Source organism: Mugil cephalus, chromosome 23 (genome assembly GCF_022458985.1).
Source record: "Mugil cephalus isolate CIBA_MC_2020 chromosome 23, CIBA_Mcephalus_1.1, whole genome shotgun sequence".
Classification (NCBI taxonomy): domain Eukaryota; kingdom Metazoa; phylum Chordata; class Actinopteri; order Mugiliformes; family Mugilidae; genus Mugil; species Mugil cephalus.
Window position 1 is genome coordinate 10,871,219 of NC_061792.1, and position 21,320 is coordinate 10,892,538.

A 21,320-nucleotide genomic window follows, 5' to 3' on the forward strand; every position below is an offset into this window, starting at 1 on the left:
AAAAGGAACAAAAGAAAAGGTCAGAGGATGACTCCACATGGAACCTCCTCCTCTAGTATGTTTGTGAGTGTTTTTCACGTCATTAAAGACTGAGTCAGTCATTTTATCACATGTTAATCCCCAGGGAATTGGTCCGTCCCTTCTTTTTATTTTTCAGATGATTATTCCAGGTAAAAACAGGAAGATGATTCATGGTCTGACTTGGTCTCCTTCTCATCTAAACCTTTCTCGGAGGAGGAGGCAGGTCTCATCATGAGCATCACAGAGAAACCTACTGACTTTCAGGTCCAGCACAGTCACCTCAGACACACAAGAGAGCACTAAGACTCACTTTCTTTGGACACAGTTATTTTTTATTAAATGATAAAATGTTTCTTCCTCACAGTGACTCCTCAAAGGAAACTGTATTAAATTGTGATTTGTTGTTTTTTATGGTAAAAATAAAATCCTTTTATCAAACTAAAGAGTGATTAATTTTGTTCCTACTATTTTGGTCCCTGTTGATAAACATGTGGTTATGTGAGAAACATCATGTGAAGGCTTTAAAGGACGTTTGTGTTGTCGTCCACCGTGTCTCTCAGTGTGGTGGTGAAGTTTTGGAGGTTTGTGTGTTCAGCTCCAGGTCAGACATGACTTGAAGGAAGTCCCTCCCTCACCCAAGAAGTACGGCCCTCACCACCTGATTGTTCAGAGAAAGAGTCGTTCAACTGACTCGTCCCAGTACATTTGAGTCAGGAGTTGACGGTTTCGGATTTGAAATCTCAGGAAAAACGAGAAGTCGGGACTTGAACCCCGACCTCTTGATATCAAACCCTTTACTTTACCTCTACACTAAAAAACCAACCCGCTGGCTCCTGCCTGGAGCTGGGTAGATGTCCCTTTTGTCAGCTTTGCCACTTCAACCAGAAATAGAAGTTAAAAAAATTTTGTATTTTAAGTTGATAAGTATCTCTGTGCGTATTAAAAAGCAGTCTCCAAATCTGGGAGGTTTGCGGGTTCGAGACCAGTTTTGATAAATACAGCTTGTATGCGGTGTCAGCAAAAATAAACAAGTCTCCAGTTGGACACAAACTCACAACCTCTGTACCTCCAACCCTTCTTCCTTGCTCCCTAGCCACCATTCTCACTACTTTTCCATCCTTTTTTGGTAAGTATTTGACATCTAATTTTGGGTAAATTTTTCAGATTATGGAAAAAATAAAAAAGTTTGGGCTCCGCCTCCTACAGACTCCGCCCCTCAGAGGAGCCGTCATCTCTTGATTCAACTCCCGACTCACTGAAGGCCGTTCCACACAGAGGACTCCCTCAACTCTGAAAGACTTCTCAACCTCATACTCTCCTCGGACACTGGAGAAGCTTTGAGTGGTTGGACCAGTGAAGCAGCTGAAGACTGAAGGACACAATCCACTCAGTAGTTTTTACAGCCACAAACCCTCCACCTCCAAATGTCTGAACCTTCTAACAGCCACAGCTCTTTGAGCTCAACTGGAGATCTTATAGTTTAAACTTTGATTTAAATTCACATGAGCAGAAGAATTCTTCTTAGAGTTTCATCTTTGAATGAAATCTTTTCTTCGCTGGACAGATTCTTGAATCTCAACAGTATCAAAGACCTGAACACTTTAAAACCACAGAAACACAGAAACACATCCAGCAGCTTTTTCTGACTTTTATTAAATATGTAAATAACTGCACAACTTTTCAAGTGTGACAGATTCTTTGGAGCAAAACAACAAGAGTTTTACACACAACGTTATTGATTAGATACAGCATCAAATTTTGAAAGCACCAACAAGGAAAACATATCAGATTTTAATAAATATTATTAAAAAACCAATTCAAAGATGAAATGAGAGATTCCTGTACTTAATTCCCTACAAGCGAAAATATACAGAAAGATAATGAAAACTAAGCTACTTAGAGACATACCGTGATATAATATGAAATACAAGTACTAACAAGAGGAGGAGCTTTTACACGGAGAGGAGCAGGGACCTGGTGTCTAATGTCTTCTCACTCTACGTTTTCTTTAATGTTTGTTTTTATGTTCATCAGGATTTCTGGATGACAATTTAGATTTTCTCAGGAGGTGATTTCCTCCACCTGAATCTGTTCCCCTCAGATCTCCCGTCCCAGGTTCATGTCGTGGTGTCGTCCTGAGGGCTGCTCTGGTTGTGGTGATCCATCAGCATGTTTCTCCACCTGCAGAAAAACACACATCACGTCACTGTACTACATTTCACATCATTTACATTTAAAAAAAAATGCACATCTCTGTTGTTCCAGGCTTGAAATATAAAACGTTGCGTGTCCAGCCTGTGATTTCTATGATAAAACTGAGTGTCTATAGGCTGCAGACTGCTGTCAGAACACAAACAGGTAAACAAAAAAGATGACTTAACAATGAGGAATGGAGGCTCCTGCTTTGGTTTATAAAGGACATGTTCACATTTCCTTCTCCATGTTACACTGATGACACGTCGTTTAAAAATATGTGGATAAATAGCTGTAATGTCGTGTTTTACCAGAACCGCGATAATATTAATTATGCACAAACCAGTTTAGTGGGATGAAGCAGTGAAACGCTACATAATAATTTCCTTCTTAACTTTAGCAAAACAACACAACTCCTCCTCTATTCAGCTTCAAAGCTAACAGCTAAACACGAACAGGAAGTCAACTTTAACACAATATACTGTACCTGGATATAACTCTCAGTGTCTTCATGTCGGGTTTTTACTTATTTGTTCCCTATACAGTGAACAAAGTCAGATTGCTAACGTCAACATAATCAGGTTAAATTAATCAAACACCATAGACAGATCAACACCTGTCACTACTTCCTGTTTCATCTTCTACGAAGGTAAAATGACCGTATGACAGATTTTCTCCATCTGGGCTTGAAACGATGAACTACATATATTGCTTTAATAACGAGCGCAGAGAAACCAACACGATCACTGCCCTCCAGAGGCCACATCATTAAACTACAGCCTTAGCGCTAACACTAAAAATTAAACTAGAACATGAACTGTAAAAAATGAAACTGAGAACTGATCATTAATTACTGAGAAAGGAGAAGGGAATAGGATTAAATAGGGAGCTTCTTTCGACTTCCTTTCGGACATTTTTTATGTTAACATTGTTTTTTTGTATTTTGACTAGTTTGAATTTAACTAGATGTGTTTGTTTCGAAGTAAAGTCTTCATTCAATAATAAGACATAAAACAACGTTTATTTATCGCACATATGGGAAATGACCTTGTCACAGTAGTGCAGAATTGGTAGCGAAAATATATACAAAGCAATCTACAAACAAGTAAAAGACAGTAAATGAAGATTTGAAAGAAGGTACAAAATACACAAGAATGTGCAGCACTCTGACAGTCAGTATATACAGTGTGAGCAGGGAATTTCAAAAATACAAAAAAAAACAAAAAAAAAAAAAATATAATATAAATTTCTAGGATCACAGAACGTGGACACTGGTGAAATTAGTGTCAGATAGACAGAGCAAAAAAGCAGATTTATTGTAAAACAAAAGTTTCTGAATGTGGTTAAGTTGCGTTCTCTTAAATTATAAGCAATAAATAATAAATTAGAGAAGCAACTTAACCAATAAGACCATTCCAACGATCATTATGGTAAAAACCTGAAGTGCCATTAATTAAGTCTTAAATGAGCCTTATTAAGTTTACTGAGGGTGCTGAGCTCTTAATTTTAATTCTGAGATTTTTTAAATAACGTCTCTGTAACCATTCGGTGATAGTGAAGCCACCAACAAACAAAGAGTAGATGAAAGTGGTATTTCACAATAACAACAATAGTTTATCTCCATCTCGACAAAGATACATAAAGCAAAGACCAGTGGGAAAAACTGCAAATGAAATGAATGTTTGGTTGAAAAAGGAGTAAAATAGAACAGTACAATAAATACAGAATTGAAGAACACATAGAATATAGAAAGACGTTGATGCTGGTTTTATTAATGGTGATCCAAAAATTCATGAGAGGGACTGTCTATTACTTGTTGGTGTTTAATAGTATATGTAGCAGCTCTGTTGAGGATCTTAATCTCTGAACTCCACCTCCCAGAAACATGGTCCAGTCAGAGTCTCTCTACCACAAGCTGCTGACTGGTCACCACTGGACATCAGACTCAGCTCAATCCTCCTCTCAGCTCACATCCGACCTGATTCCTTTGACTCCCACCTACAGAGAGAAAAGAAAGAAGAGAGGAGATGAGATTTAGTGTTTCCAGAGACTCTTTTCATCAGGTGTCAGGTCAGAGAAGCAGCACAACCAGGTAAAAAAGCAGCAGGGACTTCAGTTCACTTATAGTTCCAGAGCACGCTGTGGAGCTCAGCCAGCTTCCATTCAGCATCATGTTAACGTGTTGGCTGGGAATCTCACAGACCGCACAGACTTTTAGCATCAAGACTGTTTCCTCTGCACAATTATCTCTCCAAGGTTTCCACAGAGGAAATAAACTGCTGAGAGTCATCAACGCTCATTACTGCACAAACACTTTAGTGATGGATTTCCAGCTGTTCCATTCAATAAAGAGTCTGAGTGTGTTGATGAACCATCACATGTGTTTCCAGAAGCATCAGCTACTAAGAAACATTGAAGATATCTTTTGAAACTAATGACAAAGATACAGATGGATGACTTGGACACAGCAAGGTTCTGCTACTTAGAATGACCACAAATGGGGGGATTATAATTTTACTAAATGTTAATGATGTTCTGTGATTTACAGGCTGTCAGTCAGACTGGAACTCAGAGCTGTGACAAAGATGAAACTGTCATGTTTAGTTTGAGGAGAAAGAACAAGAGATCTGAGCTCAGATCTGATTGAATAGGACCACTGTCCCTCTATTCATCTAGTAACGGCTGTCAGCTGAATCCCATTTATTTCCTGAAAACATCAACACAACGAAGCTTCAGATGATCTGATTGTCTGACAGTTGATCTCTGTCTTTATGTCCATTTACCCCCCCCCCCCCCCTGTCTCCATTAGCTCCTCGACAGCATCTCTGAAGAAAACAGCAGCAGGTTTCCAGAAACACTTTTAAGATTCTGTGTCTAGTACAAAACTACTGAAAGAAGATGAACTGACTCCAACCCTCCACACACCTAAAGTCAGAGTCTTCAAGTCTACAAAGTCTGGACTCTTCACAGACAAGAAGCTGCTTCATGTCTGAAATTCTTCAGCTTACTTTCACTCAGGTCCAGATGGTTTCAGAATGGAGGGGTTGGACCTTTAGAGCTGAGGCCAGAGAATCACAGCTTGATCTTTGACAAACTGCAGCACCTCAATCTGAATTAAAGAATAAAATATGGTTAAAAAAATCATTGATAATCAATAGATGTGTTGAGGTTTGAATGTTCCGATCAACATTACTACGCCTCACATGATCTGTTCTCTAAATGAGTAGAGTGACCTTTGTCCCTTGTGTTATTGTGTAATCATCATCATGTCAGAATCTACACACATCATCCAAACACACACAACATTCAGACAATCTATTCATGTCAACACACATCAATAACATGCGGCTGACTCAGTTCAGTCTCCTCAATATAACAGGGATCATTAATCAAATCACACATTTGAAAACAAACAGTTCATTAAGTTTTCATTGGTCCAGGACCTTCTTCTTCCTGTATTGGTATCTCAGTAGTTGGTGGTCGTTAAAATTTTAAAGGACAAGTTTATATTTTCAAGCTGTCTCAACACCAGTCACATGTCAGATGAACATTACAGAGAATCGTAGAATTCCCTACTGTCCACACTGACTGTGAAGTGGTCTCCTCCCTAACACAACTACACTGATGAAATGATCTTGATGAGTTTCTCCACAGACAGTATGAACAGAAAGAATGATTCCTGACTCCAATAACTCTTTAAATGTACATGAGAACACTAGACTGGTCCTGATTTGGATCAGACCACCCCGATGACTGAGGAGACACCTGCTGATATAAACAACATATGCCCTTCATTTAAACCAACTGTTGCTGCTCCATTTTCTATCTGTCAATCCAGACAAGAGAACATGCTTTACTAATGGTGATAAAGAACAATCAGTGAACTGACCTCAGAGTCTCCAGTCTACAGTTTGGACTCTCCAGTCCAACCACAGATGCGTCACTACCAGGAATCCTTCAGGTTGTTGTTTTTTTGAAGCTCAGGTCCAACTCCTGCTCCAAGATGGAGGGTATGGACTTCAGAGCTGAGGCCACAACTTCACAGTGACTCTCTGAGACACCACAGTCAGAAAATCAGTCATGACACTGAAATAATAAAACTTGTTAATATGAAGAAGACAACTTTTTATCATTTACTTCATGCATTTGATAATAAAAAGTTGGAACTCATCCATGTTTGACATTTTGTTTTTTCACATCATGAATCAGCTTCTTATCTGACATGGACACAATAATTCTCATCGATTTCTCTTTACCAACAGACTCTATAAAAACTTTGATTTGTATTTAATCTGCAGAAAATAATGAGTGGAGATTAATTGAGTTACATTAGGTTTCTTCTACACATTCTGTCAGTGTGATCTGATCAATGTCCTACTCCACCAAGCCATCATAGTTTGTAAATTATTAAAATGTGGAAAACCCATCCCTTCATGGAACATTTAGAAGCAGATAGAAATTGCCAATTAATGTCTAATTACATATATTATTCAACGGACAGCTCCTAAAATACTGTATAATATAAATAAAGGATGAGACTACTGTTTATGATAGTGTGATAAATGTAACATTTAAATATGAATGAACTTAACTAAACAAAATTGATTTATAATGTTAATCACAACTGGACTCACTGAGACCTTTCTGCCAGTTCCTCACAGCTGGAATTAGTCTCCCATTTGTCCCCACCATGATGTGTTGTACTTCTTCAGGTTTAACTCATCCAGAACCTCCTCTGACATCTGCAGCATGTAGGCCAGAGCTGAGCAGTGGATCTCAGAGAGTTTACCTTCTCTGATTTGTTCTCTGACTTCAGGAACTCTTGATCTCCTGATGAGAACTAGAGAGGTCGTTCATCTCCCTCAGACAGTGAAGATTGTTTGATGTTTCTGTAAGAAAATGTTTGAACATGTTCATCTTCTTCAGGTTGTTGAATGTCTCTCTGGATGATTTTCTGGTCCGATCTCTGTCTGACCCGAGCAGACCTCTTAACAGTCCTCTGGTTTGGACTGCAGACAGACGCCATGAAGGAAACGAACCATCAGGTACCAGGTGACCATTTCTACCTCTGCCAGGGATTTCTCCATGACTCAGTTCAGGAAAACATCCAGAGTTGTGTCCCCCCCCAATTTTGTTTATTTTAAAGTTTTGTCCCAGAAGTCCTCCCATCACCCTGTTCTTCCTGTTGGTGTAACAGTGGATCATGTAGACTGGCAGCCAGAAACTCCTGAACACTCAGATGGACAAGCAGAACACCTTGTCCAGGTACAGTCCTCTCTCCTCTTAAAGATCTGTGTCAACACTCCAGAGTACACTGATGCTCTCTGATATCGATGCCACACACTGTCAGGTTCAGAATCATAGAAGATCAGGTTTGTTCCTTTCAGCAGCTGATCAAAAGCCAGTTTTCCAGAGACTACAATCCACTCCCAGGTCCTCTGACTCCATGTGGATCCGTCCAGATCCTCCATCATACTTGAACCTTCTTGACTTTTGGTCTGAACACCAGGAAGTGGATGAACATCTCCCAGTCCAGGTTCTTGGGCAGCTCCTCCTCTCTCTCTGGTTTTCAACACAACCTCCATAACTGTAGCAGAGATCCTAGCAGAAGACTGGGACTGTTACACATGATGTGGAGCTTTGTGATGTCATTATGTGGGAGATAATCTTTAGCCTTCTTTATTAGTACTGAACCTCTTCTGAAGTACTCCCTCCTTCTGGGGGTCATTTGAACCCTCTGACCCTCGTCACCAAGTCGACACACTCAGAGGGATCGATTGCTGCTGCAGACGTGTGGTTATCCAGAGGTGAGCAGAGGGAAGCAGTTTCCCGCTGAGTGAGGTTTGTCACAGCCCATCCACTGAGGTGGGACTCTGTAACATCAGTCAGGAATCTCAGTCTTGTTGAAGTCCAGAGGAAGTCGACACTCTTCCAGACCGCAAAAAGAACACAACCTGAACTCTTCAAAGCTGCGATTCCTGCTTCTTTGGTTTCAGTGAAGAAGTAAGAACAAGTTCCACCAGGGGAGCTGAACTTTCTCTCTTTCAACACATACAGCTCTCTGAAAGTCAATGGGAAATGTTAAGAGGATGTCCTGGTTGGCTTTTGTTTTTCAGCCGTCCCCAGATTGAACTTCTGTGTAAAACTGTTTTTCCCAATGCCAGCCACTCCCTATGTCATCACTCTTTTGATTGTTTATGTCTTTCAGGTGAGGCTTTAAAGATGTCTCCTGGTTTGAAGGTTGTTTCTGGTCTGTCTAGTTTCCAGGATGCTGTTTCAAACTGTTCTGACCTCTTGTTCATCATTGACCTCTGCAGTCTCACCCTCTGTTATGTAGAGCTCTGTGTAGATCTCATTCAGAAGAGTTGAGTTTCCTGTTTTAGCAATCCCCTCAAACACACACTGGAACTTCTCCTTCAGACTAGATTTAAGTTCACGTTGACAAACTACAGCAATATGTTCTGAATAAATACAACAAATAAGATCATTTAATATCTTGAAAGAACAAGTGATTATACTGTATTTTGCTCCATATCTTTTCAGACATTAGTAAATGTTTAATTCATTCATCAGGTTCAATGTTTACATGAGAAATCCGTCGTACATCTCCTCCAGACGATCAACCAGCTCCTCCTGCTCATTCTCCTCAGGAAAGTTCAGTGTGATCTCACAAAAGCCCTTCACTGTTGCTCCACCTCAGCTCTTCATTCCTCACCCTCCAACACCACCTCATCTCCCTCTGACTCTTAAGCATACTGGGTAATCTGGACTCAGATCCCTCTGAATCTTCTTCAGCTACCTTCATCACAAAAGGACAATGTTGTCCTCCAGCAGCTGTGAACAGAAAACTATCAGAATTGAGAACCAGACTGAAATCATGGAGAAAAACATCAGATCCATGTTGGACAGACTGACTAGTCCACTGTCTACAAAGAGCAATCAAGTGATGATGAAAGTATTGTTGTCCATGTACAGACCTTAAATATGGAGTCCAGCTGTGTTTGATGCGATGAACAGACAGATCAACTGAGAACATATAAACTCTGCTGCTTCACTCGTGAATCAATCAACAATTAGTTCACATATTGTCTCCACCAACTCGTGATCAATGTGTGTTTTCCCTACAAACATAAACCACAGAGAGTTAATGATAGTGTGTTGTGTAGTGAATGTTCTGATCAGAATAATCTCTACTGTGACATTAATAAAGAGGTGAAATCAATGATCAAAAACCTGATGGTACTAAATACTGGGTCCCAAGAAAGCTGGTTGAGAAATCTGGGACAGAGGCGGAGGAGATGCTGAAGCTCAAGGTGACTGAACTCAACGATCCAGCTCGGAGTGGTGCAGTCTGGTGGTTATTATCTTAAAAGAAAATGGGTCCCTCAACATGTGCATCGACTTCAGGAAGCTCGTCACCATCTCAGAGTTTGACGTCATGCCTTGAGTTGATGATCTGGTGATTAACGTGATGCCCTTTGGTATGGAGCTCCAGCTACCTTCCAGCACCTGATGGAAGAGTGCTCCAGGGGTGTGATCATTGCAGTGTACCTGGATGATGTACTGATCTCATACAACACCTGGTCTGAGCATGTGCAACATGTCTATCTGGTCCTCCTAAAAGTCCAGCAAGCAGGGCTGTAACTTAACCCTGCCAAGTGTGAGTGGGCCAGATGTGAAACCCGGTACTTTGTCTGTTGGGAAGAGGGGAAGTGCGCCCACAGGTTGATAAAGTGGAAGCCATCCAAAACTGCCCTCAGCAAAGGACCAAGAAGGAGGTGTGGCCCTTTGTTGGGCCTAGTCAGATGGAACATGAAGTCTGATCCTCAGTTTACCCTTCACAATGTTGACTGGTCAGAGTATTGTCAAACTGCCTTTGACATTTTGAAGCATCTGTGCTCGTCACCAATGCATAAGAGTCCAGATTTTACCAAGAGATGCCGGGTCCAACTGGATGCCTCTGGCCCAAGAGGACACTGGAGAACAGCACCAGTAGAGTCCTGTACTTATGTACAGGAATGGGTGGCAAACTCCTGCCATGTGGGACCAGGAACTCCACAGTGGAGAAGGATTTGATTCAACTGAATGTTGTTTACTCTAATTAAAGCGTATTTCTCAGTATTAGAGACTGGTTAAATAAACACCCACTAATGTCGACACTATTTTTTCTCAAGAGAAAACCCACTACAATTTTAAATTGAATCATAACTTACTTCTTAACAGTTGAGGGTCCTTGTCTTTTAAAGGCAATGTCAAAATGCTTTGATTGATCACTCTTCATAGACACACAGCTGGGTTCAGGTCTAAAGTCGTCAGGTTCTTCTCTCTGATGACTCCTAGGAGACAAACATGAAAAACATTAGCTCACAGTTACTGAAGCTGCTATAAAAACTAGAAAGAGCAGATCACTGTGGACCAACTGGACCACTGAGACCAGCTGAAAAAATGACTGAACACAAGGTGGCGCTCACTGACTGATGTTGAGCCTTTAATGTAAAGATTTGAGTGACACTGCAGACACTCATCATACTGTGTTAAAAAGTGTCCATGTTGTTATGATTTACTTTGACCAACTGAGACTAAACTAAATTATAAATCTCATACTGTTGCACATTTGAATAGTTGTAAAACGCAATAAAAACTGGTAATGGAAACACCTACATTTTGAAAAATCTCTAAAATATCTAAAGCTAAAACATTTTTATGCTCTCATGAGGTATTTTTTCAGATGTACCATATAAAAGCTCATTGCAAAAGTGCAATGGAAACACATTTTTGGTATTCACAAAACACCTGTCATAGAAACACATACAAAGCACAATTGTACCTTACCAAAATTTCAGAAATATTACTTTTATTTTGCAAAAAACTGTTATGGAAATGCAGCAACTAATAGTTTACCTCTGATCATCAGGGGAAATTTGTCCTTTAAAGTCTAAAAAGAACTGTTTTGAATAGTCGCTCTTGAAGGAAACACAGCTGGGTTCAGGTGAGTCTGGACTCTGATGGATCCTGAAAGAAAAAAAAAGTGAACAAAAGATGAACTCACTGAAGCTCGGATAATCAGTTAAACAATTTCTAATATTTCTGTGCTTACTTTTTTGTGTTGGTTTTAGATGGAGGGACTCCCTCCTCTCTGTCCTCACACTGATCCATGCTGCTGGATTCACTCACACACACTTTCTACCTTCACCTGCAGAGGAAGCACAAACCATTCACCTGAACATCAAACCCTTGACATTATTTTTGCTGTAAAAACATCAGCTGCTCCTCATTAGAGACTGACACAGGTGAGCAACGGACTGGAACGAGTCCGGCTTCACTGTGATGGACTCAGAACAGGTTAGACAGGTTCAACAGCAGCAGTCTAGTTTATTCAACAACATTAAACAATGTCTGTTAACTTGAATTAATGCTGCTCCCGAGACACACCTGTCTATGCACACAGTCAACAGACACATAATGGTGGATAGTTTTATAGTGGCCTCCTTCATATACTTTATATTTTCAGCTCTGTCTCAGTTAACATGAACTATTTCTAAAGTGTTTCTGTTGGAACTAAACTGACGTCAAAGAGTTAAACATTATAAACGGAGTTTACACAGAGAAAAGTATGTGCGTCACAGCGGAGGTGAAAGTGAAAGTAACTTTAGATTAAAATCTGAGGCTGGATCCAGATGAATGAAGATTTAATCATTTAATTTAATCTGATCATCATACGGTTTGATTCCAGTGAATCATTTATCTAATAATAATGTAGACTGATCTTCAAACAGAGTGACACGAACTTAATAATGAAATAAGAAGTGAACATCTTCTACAAACATCACAGAGCACAAAACATTAAAGTAACTGAAGACAAAAAAAGTTTTAAAGCTTTAAACAAATCAAACTTACAGTTTATTAAACTGGTCCAGAGAGATGAAGAAAACTCCACTCCAACCTGGACACTCAGGTGTCTGAAACAGGTGAATTAGCTACTTCCTGGAGTGAGGGAGGGTTTTACCTGTGATAGAGAGAGGACAGGTTAGACAGGGGAAGATTTTCAAAATAAGATGACAGGCTATCAGTTTTTGATTCATTTAACTACTTTTGATGTGAGACTGGAATAGCTTTCTCAAATGTGTTTAATGTTCCTTTAATTGTGTAATGACTCAACTTCTTAAATGAAACGTTTAAATATGATCGTGTCCTTGAACGGTCCTTGGATGATGAACAGAAAGTGGAGACACAGTAAGATGATAACTATGTTCATCTGTTGAGCTTCTGTTGGTGTCATGTGTTGTTTAGTGTTTAACTTTAGTGTATTCTGGCCTTTTATGGAATCGGTTAGAAGAAAAAAAACATGAGGATTACATTAGATATTATTTAAATCACTGTTCATCTTCAAATGAAAACAATGTCTTATTTCAGGTTAAGAAACCAACTGTGAATCCCCCAGTAAAAATCTTCTCTTCTCAAACTATAGAATCGTTGATGTTTAAATTACATTCGATTACTTGTGGTCACTATCATGATCACTGCCCTCTAGTGGTCACTGTCAGTAACCACATGACACAAATTACAATACAGATGGGACAAATATACACACAAACAATCAGCAACAACAGAGAAGTTTATTGATGCTGGAAACTTAACATAGAATATTACATAGAATATACATAGTTCTTAATGTGTCTGAATAATTTGAGAGGAACTGGACATTATTTGTCAGAATGACGCACTGCCTACTGCGCTAACGAGGCCTAAAAAAACCCATCAAAATTGACGATTTTTCGTGCTTTCACATAGGGGGAATGGTTCGAATCCCTTCACGGTTGAATGAACTCTCTGTTGTTTGTAAATTGTGAAAAATCATAATGCAGCTTGGCCCAAAGGCCGGTTAGCTCAGATGGTCAGAGCGTGGTGCTAATAACGCCAAGGTCATGGGTTCAAGCCCCATACTGGCCATCTACTTGTTTTGTTTTGCAAACACACCTTACCCTGAATGGGAGAAACCATCTTAAACCTATGGAAGAGAATTGTGAGTCGGTCACAGAAGCTACTTCCTGGGAAGTATAATGATTTTGTTGGCTGTACCATTTAATTGATTCTTTCTGCTTCACAGTGACCCTTCTATGTGACCAAGGGATGCAGTAGATATGTGTCTGACATCAGATCAGAGAATGGAGGGTTCCAGTCCCTTTTGTCATTGGTAACTTGTGTATTTCGAGGATGGCAGCCAGACTGTCAGCATAGAAGAAACACCTTACCATCATGATTCTTGATGTGTGTCCATAGACACAACAGCAGATTAATTGATGTGAATTGCAACGTGTGCCACAGAATCAATCACATCTACAACAAAATTCGTGCCCCGTGTGAGGCTCGAACTCACGACCTTCAGATTATGAGACTGACGCGCTGCCTACTGCGCCAACGAGGCCCAAAAAACTGTCAAAATTGTGGATTTTTCGTGCTTTCACATAGGGGGAATGGTTCGAATCCCTTCACAGTTGAATGAACTCTCTGTTGTTTGTAAATCGTGAAAAAACACAACATAGCTCCTTGTCAAGGCCGGTTATTAGCACCACATCACTGACTTCATATTCATTCTGTACTAAATAAGCAGGAGATCTCCACAACATGTACATGAATACGTTCAACAACAGAACTTGTACGGACATTTAAAGGTCAAGCCAAGCTCCTCTTCTGGGGTCAACTCCTGGCTGGGTGGACCATCCACGCTGTCAGTTTTATGTGCTTTTTTCTTGACCATTCAAATCATACAGAAATACATTGTCAGCAGAATCTTTTTGTATTTGGTTTTCATCTGCTGCCCAGTCCTAAGTTTGTTCTTTAAGAAAGATGACGGATGAAACAGAACATGGGAAAATAGATTCAACAGAAGAGCAGATAATTTCTCTGAACTTAATTATACCCTACATAACATGAGTAACATGTACTTCTATGTGCCGTATTAAAGGAAAAACACAACTATTGTTTAATGGAATAATCAGCTCCACATCCTTTAACTGTAACTATGACAGTTTTCAGTGGAGAACAGTTTATCAGTTGTACATGTTCAGGCTACTTACACATTAAACTGGTCCACTATTGTCTGCCAGGCTTTTTCTTCTCCTTTTTAATTGCTCTGGTGTTGCCATTTTTTCTTATAATGTTCTTTAATTCTTAATATTGTTCAACAAGCAGCTCTGGTTCAGTGACGGTGAAGTCGGAGGTGCGTCCGTGTCGCATTTTTCCTGTCGGTGATTCTGTGATCGATCTCGTGGTCTTCTTAAGAATAACGTGAACACACACTTTTCCTAACAATCCACACCTGGATTGGTTAAGCCGCATCTTTTTATCCTGTTCCAGCTGCAACCGATTAATCCAAGAAAGCACCAACAAGGTTTAGTCAAGCCAGGCTTGCTCACTTATCCCAGATATCTTTATCCAACGTTTGTGCAATACCCCCCTGAGTGATAAAAATCCTTGTTATGGCATCATATGTTGTTTATTTTACCAAAAGTGTGATTTTGTATATTGATGCACATCACAGAAGGGAGAAAGGAGCGATTGTTTGCTGTATCCAAGGGTGAATCGAGGCTGTAGATTATCCACTGGACGTGAGTGAGTTCATGATTTACATGTTGAAAAGAAGTTATTTAAGGATCAGTTGTAATAACATGTTTGAATTCTGAAATGAAATAAACACTTATATGCGTCAATCTGTTTTAATTCATAAATTTATTCAAGTTACTTTTGTGCGAAAGTACTACAACATTTTGCTAATACACTCACAGTTTGTCCAATTTAACATCAATTACTTTCACCAACATAGCATCAGCTGCTAATTTTATAGTATACGGCTCCTTTTATATTTACAGTTAATGTAATAAAAGAAAACTAATCAACAGTTCATTTAAACTGCAGTCAGAAGTTTCAACACGTCATTGAATCGAATGAGAAGACGTGTCCACACATTTGACTGATAGTGTATTGATGGATTGATTGATTTATGTGTGTGTGTGTTTTTTTTTTTTTTTTTTTTTGCATAAAAACACATACAAATTGCACAAAGCACAACACAAAAAAAGCGAGGCTCCATTCTCATTTTAACTCATATTCATTTATTTTCTTATACACCACAAATAATCCATCTATTCTAGTGGTACAATGTTTTACTAATTTACTAAATTGAAATTGATTTACATTCATATATTATATTCAGTATCAGTGTTATTAATTTAGCAGTAAGTGATTGTTTTTATATTTGCAATCAAATTACATTGTGTGCATCACAACATTTTCACAACAACTTTTTTTGTACAAAATACGTACAAATGGAAAAAAAAATAACAAAAAAACACAAAGACAACATTGCTGAAAATAATGCCAGTCTTTGTGTACTTTTCTCATTTCAACTTCAGTGTCCTTCTCCTTCAACTTTCTAAACATTATACGTCCACTACACTACATGTACTCTGACATCTATAATCACTGTTTACAACCAGATCTTTTCATAAGGAAAATGTTTTTATATTATGAGAAGATAAATCCACCATGAAATAATCTTACAGCCTGATATTAAACTTATTACCCTAATGACCACAGGAAAGTATTAATCATTACAGTAATATCATGAGAACATTTCCCACTTTTACTTTACATCTTTTGTAGTATTTTCAATGTTTCTTGACACAAATAAAAATAAAATAAGTAAATAAATAAAAATACATTTTTAAAAAAAGTATAAAAACTGACCTAAAACTTTCCATGTAGAAGAACTATTTTGGCTGGAGTGCTAAAGAGTAAATCTAACAACACACTTATACTGTTATTTCCTAACAATGGTAACAGACACGTGGATGAAACTCTCCTCTTGACTCCACCTCCCAGTAACATGGTCCAGTCAGAGTCTCTCTACACACAAGCTGCTGCTGATTCAACCTCTGGACCATCAGGACTCAACTCATCCTCTCTCAGCTCACATACTGTCCTGCTGGAAACAATGGCCAACATCTGGAGAGAGAAGAAGAAAGAAGAGAGGAGATGTTTTAGTGTTTCTCAGTCAGTGATGCAGCACATCCAGTATAAAGAGCAGCAGGGACTTCAGTCCTGTTCAGAGCAGCTGTGGAGCTCAGCCAGCTTCCTTTCAGCTTCATGTTAACGTGTTGGAGCTGGAAGCTCACAGACCTGCACAGACTTTTAGCATCAAGTCTGTTTCCTCTGCACATTTCTCTCAAGTCCACAGAGGAAATAAACTGCTGAGAGTCATCAACGCTTCATTACTGCACAAACACTTTAGTGATGGATTTCCAGCTGTTCCATTTCAATAAAGAGTCTGAGTGTGTTGATGAACATCTCATGTGTTTCTGAAGCATCAGCTGACTAAGAAACATTGAAGATATCTGAGGAAACTAATGACAGAGATACAGATGTGATGACTGGACCTCAGCAGAGGTTCTGCTCTGTAGAAAGACCACATGGTTACTAAATGTAATGATGGTTCTGTGATTTACAGGCTTCAGTCAGACTGATCTCAGAGCTGTGACAAAGATGAAACTGATCAGTTGTTTAGTTTTGAGGTGAGAGAACAAAGAGTCTGAGATCAGATCTGATGAATGAGGACCACTGTCTCTATTCATATAGTAAGGCTGTCAGCTGGAATCCACATTTATTTCCTGAAAACATCAACACAACAAGCTTCAGGATGATCTGATTGTCTGACTGTTGTCTCTGTCTTTCTGTCCAGTCTGTCTCCATTCTCCTCTGACAGCATCTCTGAAGAAAACAGCAGCAGGTTTCCAGGAAACACTTTAGATTCTGTGTCTAGTACAAAACTACTGAAAGAAGAATGAACTGACTCCAACCCTCCACTCACATCAGAGTCTCCAGTCTACAGTCTGGACTCTCCACAAGATCAAGAAGCTGCTTCACATCTGGATGGTTCAGGTTGTTGATACTCAGGTCCAGATGTTTCAGATGGGAGGGGTTGGACTTCAGAGCTGAGACCAGATAATCACAACTGATCTCTGACAACCTGCACCACCTCAATCTGAATAAAGAATAAAAGATGTTAATAAAATCATTGATAATCTATCAGATGTGTTCAGGTTTTAATGTTCAGATCAACAAAAAACAAAACACATGTCGTTGAGATGATGGATGAAATTAGGAAGAAACAACAAAGAACTAGAGGGAAATAAAGCTAGAACTGAAAACTAAAGCTTCAAGTTCTGTATGGACATAAATTAAGTTCAGTTTGTAATTAAACAAATCAGATCCACAATAGTAACAGACATCCAGTGAACTGACCTCAGAGTCTCCAGTCTACAGTCTGGACTCTCCAGAAAACCACACAGATGTTTCACTCCTGAATCCAGCAGGTCATTTTCACTCAGGTCCAGATGTTTCAGATGGGAGGGGTTGGACTTCAGAGCTGAGACCAGAGAATCACAGCTGATCTCTGACAAACTGCAGTATTTCAATCTGAATAAACAATAAAAGATGTTAATAAAATCATTGATAATCAATCAGATATGTTCAGATTTTAATGTTCAGATCAACATTACTACGTCCTAGGGGTGAGCGGCAAAAATATCATATCAAGATTTTTAAAAAATAAAATACGATTTCGATTTTATCACAATCTTAAATTGAAAAATGAAAAACAGACAATTTAGTCCAAAGAACCGTTCTTAACCGATTTTATTTTAAATGGTCGTAGTTTTGCCTGCATGTGCAAACAATCAAGTTTAAGAGACGTGCCATGGCAGTGTTGTAGCTTATAGAATGTGCCCTCGACGATCCCACGATCTCTGCAGTTTGAAAGATCGTCTTCACGGTGTAATCGTTCACGATTTAATATCGTCATATCGCCCACCCCTACTACGTCCTAATCAATGAGCTGTTCTCTAACATGAGCAGAGTGACTTTGTCCTTGTGTTATTGTGGATCATCATCGTGTCAGCCTTCTACACACATCATCCAAACATCAACACAACATTCAGACAACTATTCATGTCAACACACATCAATAACATGCTGCTGACCTCAGTCAAGTCTCTCATTACAGGATAAATATCAAATCACACATGTTGATATTAACAACATGATGCTCCTTCATTTAAACCAACTGTTGCTGGTCCATGTTCTATCCGTCAATCTTGACAAGAGAACTGTTTAATGTGATAAAAACATTCAGTGAACTGACCTCAGAGTCTCCAGTCTACAGTTTGGACTCTCCAGTCCAACACACAGCTGCTTCACTCCTGAATCCTTCAGATTGTTGTCACTCAGGTCCAACTCTGTCAGATGTGAGGGGTTGGACTTCAGAGCTGAGGCCACAACTTCATAGTGACTCTCTGAGAGTCCACAGTCAGAAAATCTGTCATGACACATACATATAAAATATGTTAATATCAATGAAGACACTTTATTATTTACTTCATGCATTTGATAATAAACAGTTGGACTCATCCTGTTTGACATTTTGTTTTTCACATCAGTGAATCAGCTTCTTATCTGACATGACACAATAATTCTCATCAGTTTCTCTTAAACCTGCAGACTTTTAAACTTTGCTTTGTTTTAATCTGCAAATAAATGGAGATAAATGGAGTTACAATGAGGCTTCTTCCAGACAGTCTGTTGGTGTGATCTGATTTGAAATCTGACTTCACAAAGTCATGATTGAAATAATAAAAATGTGGAAAACCTCCCTTTATGGGACATTTAGAACAGATTAGAAATTGCCAATTAATGTCTAATTACATATATTATTCAACGGACAGCTCCAACATACTGTATATATAAATAAAGGATGATGAATACTGTTTGATAGGGTGACAATTGTACAGTTTAAACATTTAAAGAACTAAGCTAATCTAAACTGATTTATAATGTTAATCACATCTGGACTCACTGAGCCTTTCTGCAGTTCCTCACAGCTGGAATTAGTATCCATCGTCCCCACCATGATGTGTTGAAATCCTTCAGGTCCAACTCATCCAGAACCTCTGTTGACATCTGCAGCATATAGGCCAGAGTTGAGCAGTGGAAATCAGAGAGTTTCTTCTCTGATCTGTTCTTTGACTTCAGGAACTCTTGGATCTCCTGATGAACTGAGAGGTCGTTCATCTCCATCAGACAGTGTAAGATGTTGATGCTTCTGTCAGAAGAAATGTTGGACATGTTCATCTCCTTCAGGTTGTTGATGGCTCTCTGGATGATTTCTGGACTGATCTCTATCTGACCCAGCAGACCTCTTAACAGTCTCTGGTTGGACTGCAGACAGACGCCATGAAGGAAGCGAACCATCAGGTCCAGGTGACCATTTTTACTCTGCAGGGATTTCTCCATGACTCTGTTCAGGAAGATATCCAGAGTTGAGTCATTGTAGTTTTGTCCCAGGAAGTCCTCCAGCTCCTCTGTCTTCCTGTTGGTGTAACAGTGGATCATGTAGACTGCAGCCAGAAACTCCTGAACACTCAGATGGACGAAGCAGAACACCTTGTCCTGGTACAGTCGTCTCTCCTCTTTAAAGATCTGTGTCAACACTCCTGAGTACACTGAGGCTGCTCTGATATCGATGCCACACTCTGTCAGGTCTGATTCATAGAAGAGCAGGTTTCCTTTCAGCAGCTTATCAAAAGCCAGTTTTCCCAGAGACTCAATCATCTCCCTGGTCTCTGGACTCCAGTGTGGAGCTGTCTCAGATCCTCCATCATACTTGACCTTCTTGACTTTGGTCTGAACCACCAGGAAGTGGATGTACATCTCAGTCAGGGTCTTGGGCAGCTCTCCTCTCTCTCTGGTTTCCATTACATCCTCCAGAACTGTAGCAGAGATCCAGCAGAAGACTGGCATGTAACATATGATGTGGAGGCTTCGTGATGTCTTGATGTGGGAGATGATGCTGCTGGCCTGCTCCTCATCTCTGAATCTCTTCCTGAAGTACTCCTCCTTCTGGGGGTCAGTGAACCCTCTGACCTCTGTCACAATGTCAACACACTCAGGAGGGATCTGATTGGCTGCTGCAGGTCGTGTGGTTATCCAGAGGTGAGCAGAGGGAAGCAGTTTCCCCCTGATGAGGTTTGTCAGCAGCACATCCACTGAGGTGGACTCTGTAACATCAGTCAGGATCTCAGTGTTGTGGAAGTCCAGAGGAAGTCGACACTCATCCAGACCGTCAAAGATGAACACAACCTGGAACTCTTCAAAGCTGCAGATTCCTGCTTCTTTGGTTTCAGTGAAGAAGTGATGAACAAGTTCCACCAAGCTGAACTTTCTCTCTTTCAACACATTCAGCTCTCTGAAAGTCAATGGAAATGTGAAGTGGATGTCCTGGTTGGCTTTGTCTTCAGCCCAGTCCAGAGTGAACTTCTGTGTTAAGACTGTTTTCCCAATGCCAGCCACTCCCTGTGTCATCACTCTTCTGATTGGTCCGTGTCTTCCAGGTGAGGCTTTAAAGATGTCTCCTGGTCTGATGGTTGTTTCTGGTCTGTCTAGTTTCCTGGATGCTGTTTCAATCTGTCTGACCTCATGTTCATTATTGACCTCTGTAGTCTCTCCCTCTGTGATGTAGAGCTCTGTGTAGATCTCATTCAGAAGAGTTGAGTTTCCTGCTTTAGCAATCCCCTCAAACACACACTGGAACTTCTCCTTCAGACTTGATTTAAGTTCACGTTGACAAACTGCAGCTTCATGTTCTGAAGGAACGAACAACAAATATGATCAGTGAATACATTCACAACATTTAATTTCTTGTAAGAACGAGTGATTATACTGTATTTTGCTCCATATCTTTTCAGACATTAGTAAATGTTTAATTCATTCATCAGGTTCAATGTTCATATATATCCTTTTACTTCTCTGCAGACGATCAGCCAGCTCCTTCTGCTTCATTCTCCTCAGGAAGTTCAGTGTGATCTTCACAAATGCCTCTCTGCTGATCCTCCTCTGCTCTTCATCCTCACCCTCCAACACCTCCTCATCCTCCCTCTGACTCTCTAAGCATTCTGGGTAATCTGGACTCAGATCCCTCTGAATCTTCTTCAGCTCTTTCTTCACAAAAGTGACAATGTTGTCCTCCAGCAGCTGGAACAGAAAACTATCTGAAT

The 21,320-nt window shown here is 39.8% G+C and overlaps 1 protein-coding gene and 2 non-coding genes across 3 annotated transcripts; 1 reads left to right on the top strand and 2 right to left on the bottom strand.

Moving 5' to 3' along the window:
• Positions 1-13,090: 13,090 nt before the first annotated feature.
• trnai-aau lies at positions 13,091-13,164 on the top strand. Its single transcript has one exon. It is a non-coding gene; the product is annotated as a tRNA-Ile (tRNA).
• Positions 13,165-13,566: 402 nt separating this feature from the next.
• trnam-cau lies at positions 13,567-13,639 on the bottom strand. Its single transcript has one exon. It is a non-coding gene; the product is annotated as a tRNA-Met (tRNA).
• A 1,670-nt stretch (positions 13,640-15,309) lies between these two features.
• Positions 15,310-21,222, bottom strand: LOC125000786 (NLR family CARD domain-containing protein 3-like). The gene is made up of 6 exons (XM_047576469.1): positions 21,069-21,222; positions 19,124-20,909; positions 18,413-18,586; positions 17,515-17,688; positions 17,081-17,254; positions 15,310-16,218 (listed from the first exon to the last, which is right to left on the bottom strand). The coding sequence occupies exons 1-6, from the start codon at positions 21,103-21,105 to the stop codon at positions 16,179-16,181; spliced, it is 2,385 nt and encodes a 794-aa protein (XP_047432425.1). The 5' UTR covers positions 21,106-21,222; the 3' UTR covers positions 15,310-16,178.
• Positions 21,223-21,320: the final 98 nt, after the last annotated feature.

Coding starts and splice junctions, on each gene's coding strand:
- LOC125000786 (XM_047576469.1), bottom strand. CDS start 21,105: ATGAAGCAGAAGGAGCTGGCTGATCGTCTGCAGAGAA. Junction 18,587..19,123: donor AGGAACTGCAGAAAGGCTCA/GTGAGTCCAGAT, acceptor GTGTCATGACAG/ATTTTCTGACTGTGGACTCT. Junction 16,219..17,080: donor TGTAGACTGGAGACTCTGAT/GTGAGTGGAGGG, acceptor TTCTCTCTCCAG/ATGTTGGCCATTGTTTCCAG.